Genomic DNA, 19143 nt, shown 5'->3' with positions numbered 1-19143 from the left:
GGATAAAGTTCAGTTTTCATAACTTACCCTTTCCGCCCTAACAAGCCATCGGAGAATCTCCTCCGTTTCTTTTATTACTCTTTTTATAATCAAGATTCGAATAATAATTAGCAATTCGATGTAGAGTCCACTTTAAGTCGAACTAACATTATTATTTACGTTAAGTGGAATCTTCGTTGATAATAAAACGCTAAATGGACTTTTTTTTTTTTTTTAAAGTATTTTTGGTATATTTTATTCTTTTTAACTTAATACACATCACACAATACTTTTCAACTTGATTTTATTCAATATCATCATTAACTTTAGAAATTTTCGAACGTTTTATGAAATGCCACTTTAAGTTATGTTTTTTACAAAATGCCACCTAAAGTCGATCTAGCGTTATATATATATATATATATATATATATATATATATATATGGTAAAACTGCAGTTAAGCGGCGTAAAATAATTTTAAATTTTCGCTTGATTAAACTCTGCGATGGTGAAAATGAAAAAAATTTATCTGAAAGTAACTTTACGAAACGTGAAAGAAAACCACATTCGAAATATGGAAAAATTCGAAATGTATAAAAAGAAAAGAAAAGAAAAGAAAAGAAAAGCCTCATACAAAAGATAAGTAAAAGTAATAGTCACTGTTAAATTTTCTTATTTTCTCATTTCTATTACTTATATATTATATACGTATTATATTTATATATACAAAAATTAATTATATTAATTGATTCTGCACTGAATAAATCGTTTATATTAAGTAAATAGTTATTCTTAGTTAACATGGTAAATCTTCGTTTAGATGGCTATGCAACGTGTTGGTCGTGGGAGACCAAGTGCTCCAACAACTATTGTTGCTGAAGATGAAATCCTGGCTGAACCACGTGTGTTGCAAGAAAATTGGTGTTTAATGGAGCTTGGTTACTCTATTAAACACCCATTATCTGCTTTACAGTGGTTAGCAAAGCGCAGATTGATAAAAAATAGTATGTACTGTGATACGTGCCAACGTCAGTTTGGGCTAAACGCATATCAAGATGCCACAGATGGTTACCGGTGGTATTGTAAAGGTTGCAAACAGCGGCGAAGTGTAAGAGAGGGATCCTTCTTCAGTCAAAGTAGGTTGACACTTCAAAAGTTGATTTGTTATATTTATGGCTGGAGTCGCAATATGTCACAGAGCGATATACAACATGAAGCCTGTATGAATGACGCTAGCCATACATTAGGTGATTGGGGAAACTTTTGCCGAGATGTCTGCGAAGTTTACCTGGAAACAAATCCAACAATTATAGGGGGTATTAATGCTGACGGGACACCAATTGTAGTCGAAATTGACGAATCTAAATTCTTTCACCGTAAATATCATCGGGGGCAGTGGCGCCCAAGTCATTGGGTATTTGGTGGAATCGAGAGAGAGTCACGCAAGTGCTTCTTAGTTGAAGTTCCAGATCGGAATGCACAAACTCTCAAAAACCTTATAGAAAGGTTTATTTTGCCAGGAAGTCATATTGTTTCCGATGGCTGGGCTTCTTATGCTGGTTTAGATAACCTCCAAGATGGGATATATTCTCATTCAGTTGTCGTGCATGAACGCAATTTTGTTAATCCCCTTGATAGCGATGTTCATACACAAAACGTCGAAAACCTTTGGATGCGTGTCAAGCGTAAACTTCGACAGCAGTTTGGTACGCGTGAAGACTTGTTTACATCACATCTTCATGAATTTATCTGGCGTCAAACATTTAAAGATTTTCCTATATTTTCGGCATTTCTATCTTGTGTGTCTCGTCAGTATCCTCTATAATTGATAAATAAAACGGCTATTTTCATAGCCACATATTTTTTAAAAATATATTAGCAAGAACAATAATTGTAGTATCCTATATTCTATAATTCTAATAAAAAAAGGTATTTAAAAAATAACTACTTTGAAATTTATCTACTTTGGTTTTTATAATTATTTAAGAACTTTTAACCTCTGCGAGCGAGAGCGCTAAAAGCAAAAATATTAAATTATTTTACGCCGCTTAACTGCAGTTTTACCATATATATATATATATATATATATATATATATTATATATATATATATATATATATATTATATATATATATATATATATATATATATATATATATATATATATATATATATATATAATGTTTTAGTATGTTTTAAACAATATGTTTTTGTTATATGAATATTTAAACTAACATGTCTTTATTATATAAAAAGTTAATATCAAATAATAAATAGCTTATATACATATACTGTTGTGTAATATATATATATATATATATATATATATATATATATATATATATATATATATATATATATATATATATATATATATATATATATATATATATATATATATATGTATGTATATATATACACATATACACACACAAAAAATTAATTTAAAAAAGTTAATCATTTTGATTTCCCGTAAAGTTCGGGTTAGCAACAAACAAAAAAACGGCTTTTTTTGTTGTTTTTTTCATGTTCGTAATCTTCTTCTTGTATATTGTGCCATCCAGATTTTAAAGTTCGTTTTAGCGTTATTTTACCACGCTGCTGAGTTGAAAATCTTAAAGTTATCTATTATATTCTTTGTTTAAAAAAAGTTTGAAAGTTATCTATTATAATTCTGTTTTTTCGGTTTATTCTGTTATTATGTTATTGATTTGAACTGATGCAAATGTCATAATAATGATTACATATTTTTTAGTTGATAATTGTTTGAGTAAGAATGTTTGCAGTTGTTACATTTTATGAAACCAATGAATTATCTGTTGTTCCTATTAACTGGCTGCAATATAATGACGAAAAATGCATTTGTTTTTGGCCATTGTATACTACTGACTTTAAAATAAATAAAGCTGTACAATCTGCAGAGCCTCCTAGACCCAGTTGAAAAAGGTTTTTTGTTAGAGTGCTGCAATCTTACAGTAAGCTTATTTTACATGCATTTAATGGTTCTGAATGCCCTAATTAATTCGAAAAAAACTTGATTTTAGTTATTATTATCTTAAAGGCACATATGATATTGCTAGTTCTAAGTTCGACATTGCAGAGAACTGCTCAGAACTTACAACAGAATCAGAGGTTGAGACAAAAAAAAGAAAAGTCAAAAGGTAATTTTTTTATTCTTACTTCAACTTGTTTTATTATTTCAGTTAATTGTTAAAGTGATGTTTAAAAGCATGCTATGTAACAATATGCAGCATATTGTTACATAGCATGTCACATAGCATACATAGCATATTATATGCTATGTGATGGTGTTCATTCCATCTATTGTTGATATGAAATAAAGTTTTATTTTATCAATAGATGGAAGGAACGCCATAACTTTAGGTATGCTGCATGAAATTTTTAGATTATTATATATAAATTATAGATTATTAAAAAGAGCTTCAATTCCTTTTTTTTAATTAAAAAATTTGGTAAGATTAAAAAGATTAAAAATCAATTTAGGTCAATACCAATTTCATGGAATGAAGCATATGATTCAGATTCAGATAGTGCAAAATCAGAAAGTGGAAAAAATTTGTCTGTTTCGAGTTCAACTCCAAACCTGCAGTTTCCTACTCCTCCTCATCCTCAGTTGCAATCCGGTTAAATTTTTGCATATTTAAAAATAAATTTATGGATCATTTATGATCCATCAAAGTTAAATGACATTAATATTTTTCAAAAAGAAATGTTATGTTATACCATATTTTGTTTTTAAAAATAATTGATATTACTATGTTTATAATGAATTATTTGTGCATAGAAATTCAAAATGGGCTTCGACTAAATATTTCATCTACTAAATCCACTATCTGCTCTCCCTCGTCATCATTTGTAAAAGATTCATCTTTTAGTAAAGAAGGTTAACTTGTATTTTTTTTTTTAATATATAAACCAGACTAAATTAATAAAACGTATATATAAGTAAATATATACAAGCTTAAATAGTTTTTGTAAATAGACAACCAAACTACACTACCATCATCGATACCAACGCCAATGCTTACTAGGGTACTGCAAGAGGAAAAATTATTACCTGATTTGGTTAATCGCCATATTAGAGGTGTGTTTAATTTTTTTTTTTTTCATTAACAAATGATGACTTTGTTTGTTTTTTCATATGCAACTAAAGATATAAAGAAAATCTTTTGTTCCTATATACTTCTATTTTTATTTAAGTATTATTTTATGCATATTTAAAAAATCTTTGTTTCATTTTTCTTCACATTTAGTGAATGATCGTCGGCAACTTATATTATTAGAAGAGATCAAACAAAATAACCAAACTATAATTTTGCTTCTACAACAATTATTGGCTCAACAGCAACGTGGCAATATAGAAACAAGTTTTGATGAGTTTGGGCTTCCTGTTTCATCAATGGAACAGTTACTAAAACTAGAAACAGATTGCCTTGACAATGATCTTCAGGGAAAGCTTGTAAGATATTTGTTATGATGCTCTATTTAAATTACTTTATAGACATAGTAAATAATGTCTTTTAAAATTTTTTTTTTTTCCTTAGACACGTTTTTTGGGTCAGTGTGGTGGAACAACTATCAGTGAATCAACTAGAAATGTTATGAAGCGGTTGATGTCAAATAACGTAGCATTGATTTGTAATTGGAAAAGAAAAGGGGGAAAGTATGCTTTTGGCAGTTGCAAGCTTTGTCAAATTATAAATAGTGCGTTTTTTTTGCATTTACGGTCATTATTTAATCTTACTATTTGATTTTTTAATTTAAGATTCGGTGTTTCTTATAAAATGAAAGTAAATCAGTTTATAGTTAACAATTATGCGTGTGTATGCTTAATACATATTTTATTTCATTTAGATGCTGTTCGACGTAATCCTCCAACATGCCGCAGTACGGATGCCGAGGTTGCTTGTGCCATTAAAGCATGGCTTCGATTTGCAAAAGATCGTGATGGAGGAAGGAGGAGAAGAAATGTATCATTAGAATAATTCTATCTGATAAAGAAATCATATATAATTTATGATCTGAAGATTTTTTATTTATGTTCATTGTTTTCTTATTTATGTTTAAATAGATTTTTAACTAATAAACATTTTATTAGAAACCCACAAATTTATTAACTTTAAATACTTATACCTTTTCAACTTTCATTGAAACGTTAGTATCAATGAAAGCGTCTAAGGCCAAGGTTGTTCTGACATTGGCTCAACTTTGTGTTCTCATAAGGATTTATCAACGCTACAATCATGCATAAGAAAAATAACAGCGCGCCAACGCAATCCCAACAACATTGAGTATAATCGATACCAACATAGGCTTGATGGTCCAATGTTGGCCCTTCATGTTCTAACTAACATTGCGCCAATGTAAAATCAACATCATATAAAATGCTTTATGCCAACGTAAAGCCAACTGTTTTACTTGGTTCGGCCAACGTTGCGCCAAAAATTTAAAACCATGATTGGGCCAACGTTGCGCCAACAATATTGAGCATATACAACGCCAACATAGGCACGATGGGCAGCCGATCATATGCCAGCACGACGCCTACTTACGGCCTACCAAAAAACTTCGTTGGCCCAACAATCACAAATACGTTGGCCCGACGTTGGGCCTACTATGTTTGGCTGCTCGGGTAGTCAGCATAAAATTCTATATCAAAATCAATCATAAACTTAGGGGGGGGGGGGGGAGAAAAAGGAGGAGCGCCAAAAATCCTTTAAGAAAACACAGATTTAATCGTGTTAAAGGTTTCAGTTAAAGCCTCATAATATGATTTTAATTAAAAAAAAAAAAAAAAAGAGAAAAATAAAATTGCTCTGCATATAAAAATTGATAACAAAAACACTTATTTGAAAACGTAACTTAAAGTTGTCAGAGGCTGCTGGTAACATGACTTTTACAGCAAAGCTGACATTAAACTTTCTTGTAATTAGAATATAAAATTGCATTATTTTGAAGGAGCGCTGTGCGTGTGTCATAAATTTATTCTATAAATCATTGTACACAATGAATTTAGAAAACCTATGTAAATTGTTAAATCTGAGAAACAGCAGTGAGAGAAATATATAACTGTAATGAAAACATAGTCGCCTTGATTTTACAGATTTCATGAAAACCAGCCTTTTTAACCTTCGAAGATCGATCCAACGTTAGTGAATCCTTTTTATCAGTAATGTTTTAATAAACCATGGAAAACTAATAAAAAGCCCGAATATTAACACCCGAAAATTTCTAACACCCGAATAATTATTAAATTTGAAATAATTATTTTTGCGTAACCTCAAAAGTTCTTTCACCAAAACAAGGCTCAATGACACTTTCAAGAAGGTCATGTTTTTAATCAATTTTAGGAATGACTAGTTGGAATACTAGGCGCATTGTACCGGGTATTCCTAGTCAAGGGATATTAAAACGGGTGTTAAGACTTGTGGAACTTACTGATTCATAAGAACAATGTCTCTCAAGCTTGTCTATTCTCTGATAATGCCAATAGTTACTTCATGTATTAACGGTGCGATTAAGCAGCCAGAATGCTAGCCAGCAGACACTTTTTCGCCTCTGATCAGAATGCATTATGTCGATGGCTGCCTTTTCACACATGTTTTGTTTTAGCGGAAACTAAAGTTTTTGAGGGGAATTAAACTGTTTTGGCGAAAAATTCTTTTAAAACAAAACTTTACAGCTAACAAATAGGGCATTTTATGGTAGGCACTTCAACAATTTTTTCCAAATTTTCAGAACAACTTCAAAATCACGATAACTAGATAGAGTTTCAAATTCTCTATAAAATTGAACCAAACAAATTAAAATTTATGATAAGTAGAAAAAAAGTTATGAAATTTAAAACCATTGAAAATGATGACAAAAATATATATGAAAATTCTGGTATTTTCTGTGATCATATTTTTTAAAAATTTAATAACTTTATGAAATTAGGAGCAATATCAATATATTTAACTTAAAATGCTAGTATTCATGGAGCCATCCATAAGATATAACTTAGTGAGGCGAAATAAGGGTGCGGGGGATCATGGATGGGGGGGGGGGGGTAATTAAAATTTCTTAATTTAATTTTTTAATTTAATAAACTCTTAATTTTTAAATTAACTCATTGTGGGAGTAAAATAAATAACAAAGGGGGTGGATACGCAGACCTCCCCCTCTATCCTATCATAGGGTAGGAAAGTTAGCAAAGGTGTATCGAAAAAAAATTTAAGTTAAAAAAGTAATTTTGGAAATAAATAAATACCTAGTGAAGTAGTAGCTCCAATAAAATAAATATTTTACGTTAACTTCAAAATAACAGTTCAGCAAAAAACCAAATCTCCTAAACAATGTCTGTCAAGATAATATTCAAATTAAATTTAAGATCCTCTGCATCTTCCTCTAGTTCATTTGTTTTCCAATAAGCTACCAGAAAGTTACTTAATTTGTCTGAAGTATTCTTTGGACAAGACAGATTCAGAATTTTACCTCTAGACATAACATCGGTATTAGACACATTCCAGAATACTCAATCTCCCCACCTTCGAGTGACTTAAGATTTTCTTCAAAAAACTTATGTAACATCTCTCGTTGGTGTCCAGTAACCGAATCTAAAGGTTTATCATCTGCCGTCAAGCCTTCCATTAAACCCTGTTTTACTTTCTTTGCCCTTTTCTGCCCTTTTTCTCTTATCCGTTCAATCAAGACCTTTTCATTTCGCAGCTGCCGTTCTTTGCTAGTTTATCTTGCCTGAACACCTCTTTTAATGCAAAAGGAGACCAGCTTTTCTCTCTCCTCAAAAGTTTTAGTTAGAAACCAATCCACAAAGTGGTTACCTTTAACTTTAGAGATGCTGTCAATAAAAGTTAATTCTGCATTTTGCGCTCTTTTTACCAAAGAATCGACTTTGTCAAGAGTTCTCTTATGAAGGGGAGCGCTTGTAGCTTGCACATTCATTTCATTTGATGGATTGGCCGAAAGATCAACCTGCTCCCATTTCTAATCAAGTTAAAGCATTTGGTTAACCTTTCTTACACCTAGCTCAAAATTGTTGACTGAGCAGCACCATTTTATTGCGGTATGAAATGGAGCACCTTTGATCTGGACGACACCTCGAATATTGCACCATTCTTAAAACTCCTGAGAACTGAATTAGGAATAATTATACGTAACCAGAGCATGTGGATAACCACATATGTTGTATGTAAGTTGCCCATTTTTTGCAATGTTTTGGCAAGACATGAATGCCGATACATTTTCCTGCGTTTATTGCTGTGATAATTTCGTTTATCGAATTAAATTCACCATTCTGCCATGCACCATCTAGATGAAAGCTGGTCAACTAAACTAAATTCATTTGAATTACACTCTGGAGAACAGAAACAGTCGTTTAAGAATAACTTCAAGAGTTTAAAGTTTATAATAATATTGTAGTTCTCATTATCATAGCAAAAGCTTTATTGCAATCTGGATTTTAGCTCCTCTAAGGCTATTGAATTGAGAAGTGTTATCCTTTTCAAAAAGTGAATAGTTTTCATTTTATAAATTAATTTATGACGTTTCTTTCCTCGTGACAGGTTCCTACTACTTCCCATTTAAAAGCTTTAGAAACTAACCTTAAAACAATGTAATAATTAAAGGAAATTATTTAAATAACACTATAACTTTACTCTAACAAGTATACTGTTTAACAACATTTTTATTTTAATATATCCCATAATACAATTTAAAATTGGTTATATTTCATATAACAGATTCAGAAAAATAATTATAATTGAAAGACGTATGATTTTACCAATGAACTAGATAAGTTTGAGTAGATTCAAAACGGTAACTAAGGCGTTGCTAAGGACTTATTTATGCATCTAGGTTAAATATCACAAAAAAAAAAAAAAAAAATGTAAAACCTCTTTCAAGAAAACAAATTTTAATAAAATTTTCTACCTGATACCCAGCAAACATGACAGCGTTAAATCCAAGTTAAAAACCGGTCGCAAAAGATGTTGCAGAAACGTTGACAAAGTACCCAGCCGACACAAAGACGTTTAAAAGATGACTTTTACAGGCAGTTTTTTGGTTTTGAAATCGTCTCCGTAGACGTCTAATACGTGAGACGGTAAGACGCTTACTTAAAGCTTTCTGAAAGAAGTCTTTTTATTGCGTCTTTTAGAGCTCTTTTTCTTTACTTGCCTGTAATGGTTTTCGTTATGATCTATTTTTATAACTATTATTAACTAAATAACGGGTGACAACTAAAAAACGAGACTGGATTTAAAGACACATTTCTTCTCAAAGGAATAAGATTTTAAAAATAGGAAAACTGTTTTAGAAGGTATTTTTATTCTAGTTTTTAAATATTTTATGTATTTTTAGTTTTTATAGAAAAATGAATAAAAAAATAAATTCAAAACAAGAAGATATTAGAAAACGTGTGTATGAACTTTATTCAAATTACAAAAATGCTGGTAAAAAGTTCACTTATGACCACTTTAAAGTTGAGAATATACCTAAAAGTACTATCTACAAGATAATTAAACGTGCTGAAAGTGAATCTGGGTACAAAAGAGTTCAAGGAAGTGGAGTAAAAGCTAAAAAAATGACCAGGAAAAACATTGAAAGGCTCAAACTCATGTTTGACCATAAAGACGGAGTTTCTCAACGACAAGCAGCTAAGAAGTTCAACTATACTCAGCAACACATTAGTAAAACATTAAAAAAAAGAACAAATATTAAGTCAAGAAAAAAAATGACGAATCCAAAACGCTCTGACCAGCAAAAAGCAGCAGCTAGAACGAAGTGCAGTCGATTGTGTCAGAAATTCAAAAATCGTAAACCAATCATTGACGATGAGTCTTATTTCACGTTAAATCACTCCATTATCAATGGAAATGATATATTTTATACTAGTGATGTAAAATCTACTCCATCTACAGTTAAATACCAAACAAAACAAAAGTTTCAAAAGAAATTACTTCTATGGATTGCTTTTTCTGAAAATGGAATTTCTCGGCCTTATTTTGTACCAAGTGGACTGGCTGTAAATCAAAAAAATCTATTTAAACAAATGTATTAAGAAGAGACTTATTCCATTCATCAATAAGTATCATTCAGATGGTGCATATGTATTCTGGCCAGATTTAGCATTATCTCACTATGCAAAAACATTAATCATGTACCTAAACAAGGAAAACGTGCATTATGTTGAGAAAGCGGATAACCCTGCAAACTTGCCAGAATGTCGTCCTATCGAAAATTTTTGGAGTATTTTGAAAGGCCTTGTCTACAAGAATAATTGGCATGCAGAAAATCTTAAAAAATTACGTTCTAGAATCAATTATTGCCTTAATAAAATTGATATTGAGCTCCTACGGAGCCTAGCTCAGTCTATACCAGGCCTAGTTGATAAAGTCAGAAGAAATGGTTTAATTGAGAACAACTGATTATATATATAAAAACTAGAATAAAAATACTTTCTAGAACATTTTTCCTTTTTGTTTTATCCTACTTCTTTAAAGAGATATGTGTCTTTAAATCCAGTCTCGTTCTTTAGTTGTCACCCGTTATTGTGAAAAGAAAATTAATAAGTTTTATTATTAATTGTCCTTCATTAATATCAAGTTAATGATATTTAATGCATAGGAATATTTCATAAAATACATTCTTTGTGAATGTTATCATCTATTTGGAAAATAATAGTAAAACATATTTACTCATGGTATTTATATTTATTTGTAAAATACAAATAGTTTACATCCGTAATACATATTAAAAATCTTAGAGAATTGTGTTATTTTAGCTATTCATTAATAATACATAAATAGGACTAACAAGGAACTAAAATTGTTTTTATATCAATTAGATTATACAGTTTCTTAAATTAAACTTTAAAATGGAAATGCGAAAGCACAAATATCAAGCATACTTATATATAAGAACAAAAAATATTACTTCTATCCTAAAAATTCAGTGGCTGAAAAATATAAGTACAAATTGTTAAAATTTTAGGATTTTCTACTTGTTCGAACCACATTAGTATTAAACTCCTCAACGTAATGCGTTCAAATACAGTTCATAACATCTTTTTGAATTGGTGAATTCTTTAGCTTAACTAATGCTCGAACGTGCAATAAGGGCTCTTTTAATTACGGAAGTTTTTACAGCACCTGCGAAAATACGTAATTATTTTAATTAAGTAAGAGCAATTCAAACCTATAATAATAATAATAATAAAAAAAGACAGTAACAACTATATTTAAAGATAATTAACAGTTACAAGATTGAATAATAAAAAGCATTCTTAAATACAATAAAAACAACCAACAACTACACTAATACAAAGAATTAAATAAGTTTGACAAAAGCCATAAACAATATAAGTTATAATCAATTACAAATATGATAAGGGATAAAAGGAATTTTATAATACAACAACATTAACTTAAAAGTATCACAAGGACAATAAACAACAACAATGCATCAAAACTAACACCAACAACAATAAAAACCCTGCCTGAAAAACATAACGGAATAAAAAAAATTTAAAAAAAAGTTAAAAAATGATGTTTTAAAAACTGAAACGAATTATGAAAATAATTCAGAAGTGCAACTAGAAATTATAGAGAAAAATTTTAAGCTTGAATACATTAACAGTAATAAGAGATATATGTTAAAAAAGAAAAGAAAACTTTAAGTTAAAACAATAATGATAACAAAAAAATGTCAGAATGCTGTGGATCTCGTGTCCATATAATGAAAATAAATGTATCCTTCCAGCCTTACATGAAGGTAGAGATGAATATGAGGGAATAATCTGGGTGAAAGGGCATAATCTGGGTGAGAGGGATTATTGATAAAAATTAGGAGTTGAGACTAGAATCTAGGTGGTTGAAAAAAAAAAAGCGTAGCAGCTGCCTATGTGAATAAAGGAACAGAGATTTTTAAAAAATGGCACATTTAAAACTTAATCAGATGATGAAAATAATATAGAAAAACAACTAAAAAACAATTTAAAAAAATTAAAGTTTGATAAAAACATTAACAATAAGAATTGATAAGTAATAAAAGATAGATAATAAAAAAAAACAACATTAAGATACCCAGCTAACACAAAACGTTCATGTACAAGCGAAGAACGTAAGGATTGTTCTTAGAACGTGCCCGACCGTTTCTAATGTTCTACGAACGTTTCTTGAACGTTTTGTGTTCGCTGGGTAAAATAATAATTAGGATAATAAAAAAAAGTCAGAATGTTGTTGATCTCGCTCCATAGGGGAAAAATAAATGTATCATTCCGGCCTCATTTTTGGCAAAGAGGCAGCGGAGGAGGAGAGAGGATAATATGGATGAGATGGATTGTTGATTTGAATGAAGAGTTAAAAACAGCATTTTGTTGCTACAAAAATAACAAATCGCAGCAGCTCTATGTATTAACAAAATAACAGTACAATCAAAAGTAGTTTATAAATATAAATCAATTCTTTATAAATATAATTAAACTAACAAACAACAGCAACTATTTAAATGCATTTCCTACATCATTATTAGTAAGATAATCATTAATTTGTGGAAATAATGTGTCTGGAAAATTTGCAGGTGCTTCAGTCCAACCATCTTTTAAATTTTGAGGATTGTAAATTTGTACTAAACCATTTTCAATACAAAGTTTTTATAAACATCTTGATTTATCTCATGAAGTTCTTCTTGTACATCAGTAGCTGGTCTTGTAAGATTCATATTAAATGCACCAAGTGCGTTGATCACAAGGGTTTGCTTGTTCCCACTTCTATTTATACCACAATCACCTAAATAATCTCGAAGCTTTAGTATGGTCCAATTCTCAAACTTTGGATTTTCTTTTTGTGAAATCTGTATGATTGGATCATTTGGTATTGGTAAATGTCAATTTTCTAAGGGTCCAACTTTGAAAACGATAACGATACGAAACGAAACGATATTTTCATTCAAGATCGTTTTAACGAAAACGATAACGAAATTTTTCAACATTTTTAACGAAAAAAACGATAAAAAACGATGAAAAACGACAAAAATGACAAAATTTTGACAAAATTTTAATGAAATTTTCAACATTCAGATAGTTGTTATCATTGTAAAAGTTGAAAACATAACAAAAAAACGACCAAAAAAATGACAAAATTAAAAAGATTCACTTTTATTAACAATTTTAACACAAATTTATATAAAGAAAAATACAACATAAAAAATGGTATTTTTATACCTTGAAGGATATTGCATTGCTGGCAAAAAGTAAGTTTTACCAACTTTAGACACTATACATTTCTTAGTAAACATTTACCCTAACAAATCTGACAAGAAATGAAATTTTTTTCACGCACCAATAATATTCAAGTTTTTTTAAAAAAACTCTGTTTAATTTTCATCACCAGAATGTGAGTCACTAGCTGTAATCCATTTTTTGATCTTTACTCTGGCATAATTTTGTTGAATGTAGAGAAGTTTGTCTACTTGTTCAGGTTGAATTTTCGCTCTTTTGTATGATACAAGATTTCCTGCGGAGCTGAATAGTCTTTCACATGAACAAGAGGTTTCAGGAATGCATAGAATTTTTTTTGCTTCGGTGGACAGATTAGGCAACATTTTTTCATTACATTTCCACCATTGCAGAATATTAACCTGCTTTGGAGGTGATGGAAGATTGAAATAATAATTAAATTCTTTTTCAATGGGCGAAATATCTTGCAATTTCTTGTGTACTTTTAAGTTTTGGGATTGGAAAAGCTGCTCCATTGGATCCTTATCAGTACCAGTTTCTGAAATATTATTCAGTACAGGTTGTGGATCTTGATGATCCAAATAAGTTGGGTGATCTTTGATAATCATGTTGCATGTATTGTCAAATTGGTTGAATGCTTTCAGAACACTGCCTCTGTAGTAAGGATGAAACAGTGATGCAATGGCCCAGTATTTGTTGTCAGTCCCGGAATTGGGAAATCTCTTTTCAATAGCTGAAAAAAAATAATGTACGTACAAATCTCTTTAAAAATTTGATGATTTTAAATAAAATCCTTATGCTTTAATTAAAATAAAGTAAAAAGTTTTAATTAAACTGAAGTAAAAAAGTTTTAATTAAACTGAAGCAAAAAAGTTTTAATTATACTGAAGTAAAAAAGTTTTAATTAAACTGAAGTAAAAAAGTTTTAATTTAACTGAAGTAAAAAAGTTTTAATTTAATTGAAGTAAAAAAGGTTTTATTTAAATTGAAGTAAAAAAGTTTTAATTAAATTGAAAAAAAAAGTTTTAATTAAATTGAAATAAAAAGTTTTAAATAAATTGAAATAAAAAGTTTTAATTACATGAAAATAAAGCTTTTTTATTAAATTAAGTTAATTCAAAATTATTACTTTTTTTTATCAAAATAGTATAAAGGAAACGTTTTTAACTTCAGTTCACAAGAGAAAAAAAATGCCGGTTAGAGCAAAAAGCCGTCTAATACCGAAAATCTACACCAAACCAAACGTTTTTAATCTGGCAGAAATTTCCTTGAAATTATGAAAATAATTCTTTTCATTTTTACTCTATTTATTTTGAAGAATTAATGAAAACTGTTAGTATTTGAACAAATGTTTGTTACTGAATGATTTTTAAAAAATTAATATAATTTTCAAATTTCATTATTTTTGTTTAAGTTTTACTGATAAATTTTAATTTATATAATACCTGGATTATTCCTAATGGATTCCAGAGCTGGTCTAATTGACAAGACACTTTCAATTATCATAGCAATGGAATTCCATCTGGTTGAAACTGGAGTAATTATCTTTCTGAAACTAAGTACGCTGTTCGTATCTTGATTAATCTCCTCAATTTCTTCTTGAATTCGTTGTTGTGCAGCTGGAGATTTGTGAGTGTTGGTTGCAAGATCTGTACAAGCTTTGAGTGCCACTGTAATTTCTGGAATTTTTTCACAGCTATTTTGGAGTGCCAAATTTAGTAGATAATCAGCACAAAGCAGTGAATCATTGACTTCATTAGCTTTTGGAATGGCTGTCTTGATGTTTGCTGCAGAATCTTGTACCAGGATCCTTTGTGATTTGGGTTCCAAGGCAACAATATCACAGATCTGCCTGAAATGCAATGGAAACAATATAGCTTTATATTAATCACTCTTTATATTGTGATGTTTGCTCTATAAAATCATATTAAATAAAGAGCATCGATTTTCTATTTCTTTACAGTAGTATTTTTTTTATAAAATAAAAGTCTGATGAATTTGAACATTCCTTATACATAGATGCACACAAAATTTTATGCCAAAATAGTTTCTATGTAAAAAAATGGACAAAGTTGCAATTCAACTTTTTGATGAATATCTTTTTAAACTAAAATAATTTTTTGTAAAAGCTAATGTGAAGTATGTGGTACTGATCTAATGCTTACAAATATAAAAGTTTAAAATTTTTTTATGAATTAAAATACCATAAAAATATGACAACTTCATATGGGGTTCTTATAGATAAGTGTGAATATCGTCTTAAAAACGATGCTAGCCAGTCTTTTCTTGCTCTTTCTTTTGCAGAGTTAAAACGGTTGGGAATATCTTTAATTTTTTCAAGCTGAAAGGCCAGTCTACGGACATCTAAGCTGGTAAGCCTGGCTTCCATTTCTACTATGTAATCAGCCAGATCTGATTCAAATTTGGAAGAGAAAATGGGTTTTCGTTCAAGCGGGAGACTGGTCAATTCTTGATCGTTGCATTTAAGTTGCGTTCCAGAGTTGACCGAGGGTTATTAAAGAGTTTGCTAGCTTTTAGATAGCCCATGTCTTTTTTTCTAACGGCATTAATAGCTGCTGTCATCGCTTCTGCTGACCACTATTGCCTCACTTTTTTTGTTTCAAATGTTCTCGGCATCTAAAAAAATGAGCAAAAAAATAAAGAGTGAGAACTTTTATACGTTTTATTTTCTACAATTTTAAACCTCTTAAGGGTTTATAAAGTAAAAACATAAAAATGTTGTTTTTAAAAAAGAGTTGAACACATAAGAGTCTATTTTCAATGTGTTAATCCTGAATGCGACCCCAATCAAAGATGTATGAAAGAAAAAATATCTAAAAATGATAAAGCTTTTTTAGCATAAAAAGAAATTTTAAAAATTAACACATTTATCATTATGACTAATAATATGAGTTAAGGAAGTTGTTAGTGTCTATTTAATTAATGCACTTTAAAATTCTGAACATTTTTACAGAACTGTTGGATCTTAAGGTGGTTTATACTAATGAGAAACTGTTGTTGGTTTTATAGCTTTTTTTATCATGAATAGCAAAATTGGTTAAAAATTGTTTATTTTTTAATCTCAAGTTAATACTTAACACACCCTGACTAATAATTAATGTTAATGAAACTCCTGACTAGCTCAATACTGACAATAAAGTAAAAGCAGAATTAGCATTGAAAATATAATAAGATGAAAAGAAAATAATGGAAATAACGTGCGTAATATGGGATGGTATCCCATATTATCCCCATTTAGGTATCTCATATTACCCCACTATATAGCACACATCTAATTTTTTTTTTTTTTTATGCACCACGTGGAACGGACAACCCTTAAAAGGTATTTTATGTTTAATAGTTGATCAGTTACTAATTAAATTCTAAATATAGTACTATAGTTAACCTTTTTGGACTATTTTGGCGTCCTGTAACAAAATCGATGTAATGTAAGGGTCACTGGTGAAAACTTGCAAGACTTTTTTCAGGCGCAAATAATTTGAAAGAGAACAACTTATACTTGCGGAAGTAACCTCCTGACAATAGCCTCGTTTCCAATTCAACAAATATTTTATAGCACTGACCTATAAGTAGATAATAGGGGTATCCCATAATACCCACTATCCCATATTACCCGCTTTCCCCTGATATCAAAAAAAAAAAAAAATCAAATTAAGATATAAATTGTATTTTTAGCATAATGTTGCCTGGGCTTTTACTAGATAAAAGCAGTAAGCTCCAATAATCAAACTATCTATTATTCATTTTTAACTATAGACACCAACATGAAGGTAAGCCAAACAGTCTATCACAGAAATTTCAAAGAAGTAATAACCATTTTTTGGAAATAGTACTAGTATAACTTTAAATGACATCCATACCACTATTTTCCTTCTAAAAAAAAAAGAATAAAAATATAATTCCTAAAAGAAAAACTAAAACATAAAAAATATAAAAGATATAAAAAATTAAAATCCTTTCCACTTTAAATCCTTTCTACTTTAAATCCTTTCTACTTTATCTAAAAAAATTGTATTTATAACTATGAAATATACTTACGTCATTATAATATGATCTTAACGATGATTATTTAACTTAATATGATTCTTTATGTATTATATCTAAACTAATAATTAAATTCCGAAAGGAAAAAAGTTTTCACTCACTTAAGAGTGGAAACTTTTTTCTCTTCGTACTGATATGGATTCTTTTAAAATCCACATCAGTACGAAGAGAAGCCAGTTGTTTCCAATAATCTTACACCATGCTTTTGTGTGCCAACTACCATGCATCTTTCGCAGCCAGTATGCCCTATAATGCATTTTGCAGATGCTCTCGCAGGTGCATCACAAATAAAAGCTTTAATAGTCACATACAGCTGTTTATATCCATTACTTTGCAAGTCTTTCATTTTAAGAAAAAAATCGCTAAGGTACTCAGCTAATTATGTTGGTTTTCCCTGACCATACCAAATTGCAACTGCATATAGTCCTTTCCAATTAATTGAATTAATATAGGCCAAATTGAAGTCTTTTTACTATTGTATATAGGTGCACCATCAATATTTACAATTATATTAAGCTTTCTCGCAATTTTAACTGATACAGACATAAAATACTCAATAGCATTCTTTACACCAAGATAAACAAAATCATCTTCACCAACACAAACTGTATCAAGTTTTTAAAGAGACTTTTGTAATATATGTCTGCATATTGGTAGAAATGGAGTAAATTTGCTTAGGTGATTTAAAAGCGCATTTAAAGCGTATTTTAACGACCACTCATTTAAAAAATCTTTTGTTGAAGTTCAATGAAGTTTTGTTGAGGATCAATATATCTGTATAAACTATCTGTATCTGCAATATCATCAGCATCACTATAACTTGATTCCGAATTACTTAAATAATCTTCAATTTCACTTTTTGGTAAGGTGATTGAAGATTTTTCTGTATCACTGCTCGCATCTTCAGATAACATCAGAAATATTTTTATTGGTTGAAGATAGAGGCTCACAGTTCTCTTGTCCAATATTGCACTCTTCAAGATAATATTTTATTCTTTTTTCTGAATCTCTTTTTTCTTTCATATAACCTCTCATGTTTAGGCTTCTGTCACGTTTTGGCATTTTTATCTTATTTTCCACTAACCTTGAATCAGAAAATTAAAAGAGATCTATAGATGAATGATTTTTATAGCTAGTATTATATATCCATTTATTTTTCTTTCCGATTGGTCAATATATTTGAATTATTTGTTAAAGCTAATTTAAATGGTGCAGTAGAGAAATGAAAGAGTAGATGAAAGTATGTTTTTATCTGCATTCATCTAACTTTCTAACAATGTTTGGAAAATCAAATGAGGAATTTAGCGTTTGAACACTTTTTAATATAACTCATCGGCGACGTGTTCAAACTCTTGACTAAATGTGCTTGTGACTGAAAGTGCTTTAATCAGGCTTGCGGAGCCGCCCAATTCTTTTCGCAGCTCCGCTCCGGCTCCCAGCCGAAACTCGGCTCCGGCTCCTCATAACGTCAATAGAAGAATAAGATTTACTAATAAGAGTATACCTGCCGTCTATTTATAAATTTTTTAATGAATGAAAAATAAACTATTACATTTTTTTGAAGAATCAGTCCCTTTCATATACCATTTCGTTTCTTACTTGCAAGTTTATGCCTTTGCCTGGTTATTTCTACAACACTTTTTTCAACAAAATTTTTAAGCATCAAATTCGAAATTCTAAACGTTTTCTTTTTTTTTTTTTTCTGTCAATACACATTCAAAAGTCAAATATTCTCTTTATTCATTTGAAGAAAAAGCATGGTCCGGAGTCAGAAATTTTAGGCCAGAAAACACCCGCTCCACGCTGACTTTCGTCATATGAAGATTAGAAGCAATCTGGCATG

The 19143-nt window shown here is 29.8% G+C and overlaps 2 protein-coding genes and 1 pseudogene across 6 annotated transcripts; 2 read left to right on the top strand and 1 right to left on the bottom strand.

The window, feature by feature from the left end:
- The first annotated feature begins 800 nt into the window (after positions 1–800).
- On the top strand, positions 801–1805 carry LOC149885841 (uncharacterized). Its single transcript, XM_090092036.1, has one exon. It carries the CDS (start codon positions 801–803, stop codon positions 1803–1805), a length of 1005 nt encoding a protein of 334 aa, XP_089948162.1.
- An 818-nt stretch (positions 1806–2623) lies between these two features.
- On the top strand, positions 2624–5102 carry LOC145187414 (uncharacterized). 5 transcript variants are annotated; one of them, XM_090092042.1, is made up of 8 exons: positions 2699–2955; positions 3042–3141; positions 3485–3624; positions 3786–3884; positions 3984–4085; positions 4255–4460; positions 4546–4705; positions 4856–5102. In XM_090092042.1, exons 5-8 carry the CDS (start codon positions 4022–4024, stop codon positions 4984–4986), a joined length of 561 nt encoding a protein of 186 aa, XP_089948168.1. In that variant the 5' UTR covers positions 2699–2955; positions 3042–3141; positions 3485–3624; positions 3786–3884; positions 3984–4021; the 3' UTR covers positions 4987–5102. The 5 variants fall into 5 exon arrangements, with proteins under 5 accessions (XP_089948169.1, XP_089948166.1, XP_089948165.1 ...); XM_090092043.1 differs by lacking the exon at positions 3984–4085 and having other exon boundaries at positions 2624–2955; XM_090092039.1 differs by having other exon boundaries at positions 2664–2955; positions 3485–3884.
- A 12355-nt stretch (positions 5103–17457) lies between these two features.
- LOC149885840 (uncharacterized) lies at positions 17458–18381 on the bottom strand (annotated as a pseudogene).
- Between the last annotated feature and the right edge of the window lie 762 nt (positions 18382–19143).

This window comes from Hydra viridissima, unplaced genomic scaffold (genome assembly GCF_058129835.1).
Source record: "Hydra viridissima isolate aposymbiotic clone 2 unplaced genomic scaffold, HvirCarnegie_v1 scaffold_7, whole genome shotgun sequence".
Classification (NCBI taxonomy): domain Eukaryota; kingdom Metazoa; phylum Cnidaria; class Hydrozoa; order Anthoathecata; family Hydridae; genus Hydra; species Hydra viridissima.
This window is presented reverse-complemented; position numbering and strand designations above follow the sequence as displayed.